The following is an 8346-nucleotide window of genomic DNA, read 5'->3' as shown; positions in this document are numbered from 1 at the left end:
GGTGTTAAACATCTACATTTAATAAACCTGTTTAGAACGTATGATGGCTTAAGACTGCAATTATTTCAAGCTAAATACAACACTGATAACAGGGTTGGAGCCCTGTTATTATATATATATATAATAACAGGGCTACATCCCTGTTATCATTGTTGTATTCAGCTTTAATAATGCAGTCAAAAGCCATAATATGTCATAAAAAGCTTTATTCAAAGTTATGCTGTTGGTTATAACAGTTCACATCCGCACTCCACAAGGGAGGGGGTGTGGACAAGACTCCGGATGGTTACGGCAGATGTTTATTGGAACAGGTTATTCAGCAAGAGACATGCGAAAACCTTCGGTCTCGCATTAAATACTTACAGATTTTGATGTAAACAGGTTCCAGTCGTACATACCTTCGTAACTCTACGCATTATGGAAAATCACTTAATGCTTCCTAATATGGAAGTGAAAGAGGGACAAGATTCTAAAAATAACTCCTCCTTTGAAATATAAATCTAATTATTATTCAATGGTATGTTTTCAGCCTTGAATTCCCAAAATAGAATTTCTACACCTATTCTTTACCGAAGACATTTTATGAAAACGAAAGAGTTTTAATGGTTTTATTAATACAAAAGTATTTATAATTTTTGCATTATATATATATATATTTGCATGAGAGGCCAAAACATACAAAATCGAAGTATTTCACTATAAATGTTAGGAAAATTTTCCCGATGATCACATGCAAAAAGGGAATTACTATTTATTTTAACCTGTGCATAAAATAGGACGAGGGATTTACCCGGTTCTCACGCTTGGTTAAGGGAAAAATTTAAAAGGTCAATTTTAAGATTCTTTAATCTAAATTTAAAACTAAAATGCCGGATGTGTAAAATAAATATTGCAACACATTTCGTGTTGAATAATAAATTGAGAAAGAAAAAGGAAAATTGAGATAAATATGTAACATAAATGTTATATACCACTTATTATTACACTTTTAAATAAAATAAAAAAGGAACATACATTTTTCGAAAATACATGCATTTTTTGAACTTTTTAACAAAAATAGATTCAAATACTTTACAATTTTTCTGATACTTAGTTTCTCGTTTTCCTCTTACTTATTGATGCGCTTCTTCAAAATATCTTTTCCGCAAGTGCAAGATATCGTTGCTCCTTCATTAGTCAAATGATTGTCATCAAAGGTAGAAACATAATTGAATGAATTGAAGTAAACAAAGATGCAAACTGAAATTATAAAAAATTATTGGAAACAAAACGTTGAGAGTACAGTAATTTGAGCTATTTTTAAGATTTCCAGGTTTATTCATGCACACAGGGTGTTCCGGAAAGACCATCCTTAAAGGACATTTTCCCTGCGGGCTGTTCACGCTTACCCAATCACCGTCAAAGGAGATTAAGAAACTGATTGGTTAAATACATTCTCACGCAAAAAACTAACCAATTAGGTTCACTTTCCAAACGTATCTAGTGTGAGCGAAGCTTTTAATATATTTAAAATTTTTATTAATAATGAAAAGTAATAATTTTCATTGTAAAACAGTAAATAATAGCTTTCATTATTTGCTGTTTTTAAAAAATTATGTTTGAATGTCTTATTGTTGCAATGACGCCCTTTTTTTCTCATTGTATACACCAATATATCTGGATATTTCATAGTGTGTGTTTTGGCTTTAAAATGTAATAGAAAAAAGTACACACTCTAGGATTCGCAAATTACTATTTAATTAAGAGTGAAACAAAAACGCTATCGAAATCTGATAAATCACAGTGTAGGAAGGCGTATGTAACAAGCAACAAACAGAGAGAAGTAGAAAGACTATTATTAGAAAGACCTTTATGTTTCAACCTCTTATATTAAACCTCTAATAACGTTTCTTACAAGAGCATTTCACTACTGTAACTTGTCAGATTTCCATAGCCAGGGGCCCCCATCAGGGGGGAAGGTGGACGCACGATGCGCCCACTTAAAGCTTGGGGGAGGGAATTTTTACACTGAATAAAACGAATAGTTTAGGGGGGAATTTAGACGAGAGAATTTTTTTTTAAAATTACATAAGTAAAAGATGCATCGTCATATTATGAGCAAGCAAAGTAGCACTATTTCGAACAAGCTAACATGGAAGGGGNCAAGCGCGTTTCACTACTGTAACTTGTCAGATTTCGATAACGTTTCTTTAACCTTCAGATAAATAATTATAAGTGTTTCTCAATGTGCATTCTTTTTTGTTTTCATTATCGATATATGTAACTTCTAAAAATATATATTAAAAATGGTTTTTACGTTAACAATTTGAAAATGGTTTTAGAAACCTTTTTTTTTTTTTTTTAAAATAGTAATAATAATAAGATACACACATTTTCAAATACTGTTCAAAATACTTATTCCGTGATGTCATATCCGTACGTCACAAAATCCGTTTCATTCTATATGTGCTAATCTGACATTAGAAACCAGATTAGTTATAAAAACGCGCCTTTAACATCCAATTCGAATTCCTTTTTATTTGAATAGGAATTCGAAAGTATCAAAAGTAACATGTGTTATCTTCTTTTTTTTAATAATTTGTTTTAAAAAAATTGTTTCCAACTTAAATTAGAACAATGTGTAAAGCTAATCTTCCTTTTGTAGCTCACAAATTCGAGATTGGGACTCTTTATGCACCGACTGGATAAAAGATTTAGATCCGGTGAAGAGGGGGCAATTCTTCTGGCCAATTAATTTTCGAAAAATTGATATGGAGCCAAGCCTGCTTTGTTTTGGCCCGGTTTTAAGGCACAGAATTTTGCTGAAATATCCAATCGATTTTGGGATACAATCTGTCATCATGTGGCATTAAAAGTGTAGCCAATTATTCTTTTTGTAATATTCAACATTGATTTTTACCCCTTTATTGATAAATTTCAGAGGAAATTTTCCATTAATTGACACTGAAGCCCCAAACCTTTATAGAATTCTTGTTCTTAAAGCATTACACAGTTGGTACACTTTCAGGTATATCATCAAAGTTTGCTGCATATACAACATTATTTTTAGCATTCTAACTTAAGCTCTGTGCAAAATATTTTTTCATCAGAAAAGATTATTCTGTCAACACTTTTGTTACCATGCCGGCTTAGCAATCTCGTACATTTTTGTAACCTTTTTAATTTTTGTGCAGTTGTCAGACTTTGAACTTCTCTTTTGCGATAAGGGCAAAAACCCAGGTCTTCATTTAATGTAACTTGCACAGTTCTTAGACTCACATTCTCTTCAGCAGCCATTTTATTAACAGAGTGTTGTAGAATACTTCGAATATTTTCCCAAATTCTTTTAATACAAATTTTTTTGAACGAACTGAGCGTGGATGAGCAGACCTGGGTCAATCTTTACAACTATTAGAATCCAAAAATCGATTTATAGTTCTACATATAAATGTTATATTAAACCCAAGTGATTTTAATTGCTTAAAGATTTTGCCTACTGTAAATAGGTGATCGAAAAGCTGTTTAAGCATCAAACTTTTCGATTCCATCTTCAAATTTATTCTAAATGTTTTGCTTTAAGCAAAAATTGTCTGCACTCATAGAAAGTGCCAAACACAGGAATAGTGAGAGATAAATTATTCTACTAAAGAATTAAAATTAATTTTTATTTTGTTTAGCATCACAGTATTTAGTAGCTAGCCACCCTGTTATGGTAAAGCAAAATATTCGATGTTTAACTTTAATGAAAACTTTATAATGTCTTGGGACTTTAAAGTGCAGACAGGTTTAATAATTCACGCCATCAGTATTCTACAAATTGTATAAAAAATAGTGTTGACTTATTTTCTGTGGTTTTGGTATGCTTATTAAAATATTTGGACATGATTTGCTTACTGTACATAGTTATAGTAGCATTTTTTTAAGTACGCTTAATGTTTTATTTAATTATTTATTTTCACAGATATGTATAGAAGAAGATGAAGCTTGACAGCTGAACTTAACTGTTGAAGAAATTAAAATTGTGTTGACAGAAATTTCATGCATCAGATCATGACACATCTGAATACGAAATAAACAATTGCGAGCACAAAAATATTGCAGTGCAAATAATAATCAAAAATTTTATTTATGAATGTCGTTTACATTTTGCTATTTCTAATAATTGATATTTAGAAATAAAAAAAATGTGTGCACAAATATTTTATTACTCTTTATTGTATAATTTCTACTCTCAAAGCATCACCAATCTTTTGTCGGGATTTTAAAGTCCCAAATTAAAAGAATTATGAAGAAAAAAATAGCAGCAAACAATTTAACATGAAAAGTAATATAAAAACAAGTGCACTGCCGTGCAATAGAAAAATCAACGTTAGCGACAAAAAAATTCAAAATTGAGATTTTTATGCATTTGACGTTTACGTACGATAATTTACAGATTACAAAAAAAATTTTTTCAAATTTAAATTTTGTTCTATAAGTTTTCTGAAATTCTGTTTTAGTTTTCACAGCATTAGCAATAGAAAGAAAATAGTAGCCTAGTTTCTCGAAATATATCGTGAAGCACTTTCCAGTGTTTTTTCATTTGCACGGCATTACAGCCTATAAAATATTAATTATACCTTATTTGCAGCCTAATAATTTAGAAACGGTATTACAGTATGTTTATCTTTAAATGTTGCGTAATAAAGTATAGAGTCAAAGGATTAATTTGAATTATAAGGGAAATTACTTTTAAGTTTTAATAAGATCGTTAGATTTTATGACGATTTTCTCTTTTCATTTTAAAAAAAATATCACAATAGTTAAAATGACATTAAAGCGTTAAATATGCATGGTATAATAATTAAAAATAGTTGAAGCCATGAGTACGTTCACCAAATGTTTATTAAATACCTCTGTAATCAAAATAGAAGAGAATGAGTATACCGTTCAATAAGAAATATAAAATAAATAGGTAAATACCATTATAACTTTAGTTAATTGTATTCATAAACATATCTACACATATCGAAAGCCTCTTGTTTTATTTTACACAAAATGAGAAAAAAATCGTTCGCTCGTTACAAAACGAACTTCAGATATATAAGTTTGATTTTTTTTTTAAAAAGGATGAGCTGTGATTTATTTAGAAAAATGATCAGTTTACTTACCCAATAAAAAGGATAGACGAATCATCGTAGATTTGTTTTTTTACTATTCAAAAATCATGAATTATAATGATTTATAAAGAATCGCTATCCAGATACTAACAGGTGTATCACGTGATTGGGTAACGTTTCATCGAATTAAAAAAAATTCACTTAAATAGTGAATGCATCTAAATGTCGTTTTTAACACTGTTCATAAACTAAAAAATAATTCTGTTTTATTTTATTTTTAAGTATAATTAGAAATAAAAACAACCTGCAAGGCGAAAAATATTTATGAATACGTGATCAGATGGTTAAGATTTGAAATGAGAATTTGTTTTCATTACTTGAAAAAGCATTTTGCAATCAAGAGAATTTGTTCTAAATAAATAAAATCCTGTGAATTTAAAACCTCGTTTATTGTGTTTTTGAATTATGTAGTACATTTTGCATTTATTATTCTACTTTAGAAATTTTTAATCTTTATTATTTTTCCTCACTATTATTTTGTCACTTCATCTATTTGGTAAATTGGACTTTTAAGTATTGGAACTTGCCGACCATAGTATGAGTGCTTTTGGCACGACGATAATAATGTAAGAAAGAACTTTTGAACATTTAAAAGTTATAGATAATTACTGATTCTCTTTAATTATCACTTTAAAATAAATAATGAATAAATTAAAGTTACTGCTGCACCGGTGCGGAGCTAAAGTAAAACATTTTAGCCAAGCGCGTGAAACAATATAAAATTTTGAACATTTCTAATTTTTTGTAGTCACGTATTCTTATGACTGAAAATAAAAAAATAACTTTTCTCATTTCGAATAAGTTTCAATTTTAAAATCTCGTTATTTTATATATATATATACAGGGGATAGACCGTTCACCTTCCAAAGCGGTGAACCTGATGGTTCGAATCCCAGTGATGGCTGGTCGATACGAATTCCGAATCCGGTTTGCACCGACCGCAGTGCTGGCGTAAAATATCCTTTATAGTAGATGAATCATGAGATAGAGTCCCTTTGCCGTCAGGCTAACCATGGGAGGTTTTCCTCTCCGTGTCACGCAAATGCGGACTAGTTCCATAAAAATGTCCTTCCCGAAGGCAAATTTCTACCAATACTTGATCCAGGAGTCCGATTGAGTTCAAGATTGTTCCTGATTGAGTTCAAGATTGCAAGGCTACAGAGTTGAACTTTGGTAGTCGTAAACCCGAAATTCGGCTGGCTGTTGAATGACGGTAATTAAAAAAATAAAGCTGCAGATCAAATGTCTTATAAATAATCTAAAAATGGTAGATAAATTTTAAAATGTGGGTAAGATAAATTTCAATGTGTAGTATTGCAACCAATATCGACTTTTTTGAAGAAAAAAATGCTCCAAGCATTTTTTACTGCAGTTTAAGTATATTATAGGCTGCACACCACACCCTCAGGTCGATATTGCACACCTGCACCCTTGAAACTGTTTCAGCATTATTAGAAAGTTTCGTTATCAGAACGAGCAAAGTGATGATATTTCACCTCTTCGTCCCAATGTGGAGTGAATTATCGCTAAAGATTAATTTTTTCAAGAAATTCTTTTTGAATATTGAAGCCATGTATTTGACATTAAGTTTAAACAAAACTTTTCAACAAAGAATACTGATAGCTCACATACAGTTGCTCGATTTAATAGCTGAGCACCGGGCCCCCTTTAAGATTTTTCACAAAAGTGAGGTGACCACTTGTATCAGTCTACGTAAGGACCGAGGGTGTGCGGTATTGGTCCTCGCTAAACTGTATTACCGTAAAGTGCTCGACTTCGCGTGCAGGTCGTCGGGCTACCGAAGCGGGGGTGCCATCCCCTCTGCAGAGGATCAAATTTGTGATGGCATGTCTTCGGTGGTCTTTCGGTTATTCACAAAGTCTGCGGCCGTCTGGTGCTATGAAAACAAGAATGGCGTATTTCAGGGAGGGTAGCATCGATGATAGCATGTATGGGAAGTATACCAGATTGGCTGACTCAGCCACCAGTAGGAGGCTTATTTAATCTGATTCAAGAAATTTCTTAAGCTTGGCATGGTTATTTCTTTCTTTACTTAAAATGATTCTCTTTACCCAATCGGTTACTATTTTTTAAATAAAAAGGAAAAAAAGTGAACATTCTGAGATTAAGGGTAATGCAGGTTCTTTTTATGTTACTTTTTAACTTTGCACTATTTATTATGAATGTTCATTGATTGTTAGATGATTTAATTTCGTAACTTGCACATTTTTAAAGCAGTTAATTTCTTTTATTAGTTGAATTTTCCGGTAAAAGTGAAGCGCTTAAACTTATTAACTATAATTTTAAAAGGAGATAAAGCTTTGCTGAAAATAGAAATAGTTCACGTGATCTGCGCCAAAAAAATATTAAAGATCTTTTATTTTTATTATTTATTTTTTACTTTTTTTTAAAGCAGAAAGCAAGTTACCGCAACTAGGATGAAATCTAAAACTATCAATGATAATTTTTATCAACACCCATCAAACCATCTGAAATTATCTAATTTTTTTTTGCTTAAATTACATTTTGTTATTCGTATTTTAATGCAACCTGTATAGTTTTACTCATCATTTAGTAAAAAAATAATTCTGAAATTTTTTTATTTGCTTAACTTATTTTCTTTCTTTCCTTCTTAATAGCCAATTTACTATGTATGATAAATTTATAGATGAGTTATGTATTAATAAAACATTGAGCTGCTTTAAACAATTTTCAGACATATCCTATTTATCAATCAATCATCGCCAGTAACGTTTCTCTCTCAAATGAACCTTTTAACTGTAGACCAAACGTATTCAATGGCATTTAAATCACAATGGTAAAGGGGAAGGCGAATAACAAGATGTCCTTGTTCTTCTATTAATTTATCAATAGGACAATTTATTAATTTATCAATATTATAAATTTTTTGGACAATTGCTATATTATAGAACTTAATTCTGCCTTTCTCATATCAAGAGTACAATTAATACCATTGTGATTGAACCAGTCCATCATTACAGCTTTTGTAACATACTTTGTTGGTGTGGGGTTTTCAACCTTTCCACGCTTTCTAAAGCTTCTCCCCTAAATTAAAATAAATAAAGTAAAATATTCTACATAGCCCTTTTAAGTCCAATTAGCAATGATTTGCTGTGTTATTATAACAAACAAAAGCTTACTTTTTAAAAACGAAAAATAAATAAATCAGAAGAAAAATCTCAATACA

At 30.7% G+C, this 8346-nt stretch overlaps 1 protein-coding gene across 1 annotated transcript in view; it reads right to left on the bottom strand.

The window, feature by feature from the left end:
- LOC107451485 (uncharacterized) overlaps nucleotides 1-5300 on the bottom strand; it is a 24707-nt gene extending 19407 nt beyond the window's left edge. The window contains exons 1-2 of the mRNA XM_043049591.2: nucleotides 5130-5300; nucleotides 1113-1239 (exon numbers count right to left, since the gene is read on the bottom strand). Of these exons, the coding sequence (XP_042905525.1) occupies nucleotides 1113-1239; nucleotides 5130-5154 (152 nt within the window). The 5' untranslated portion in view covers nucleotides 5155-5300. The remainder of the gene's footprint in view (nucleotides 1-1112; nucleotides 1240-5129) is intronic.
- Between the last annotated feature and the right edge of the window lie 3046 nt (nucleotides 5301-8346).

This window comes from Parasteatoda tepidariorum, chromosome 3 (assembly GCF_043381705.1).
Source record: "Parasteatoda tepidariorum isolate YZ-2023 chromosome 3, CAS_Ptep_4.0, whole genome shotgun sequence".
NCBI lineage: Eukaryota > Metazoa > Arthropoda > Arachnida > Araneae > Theridiidae > Parasteatoda > Parasteatoda tepidariorum.
Note: the sequence above shows the minus strand (reverse complement) of the source record. Positions and strands in the feature narration are given on the sequence as shown.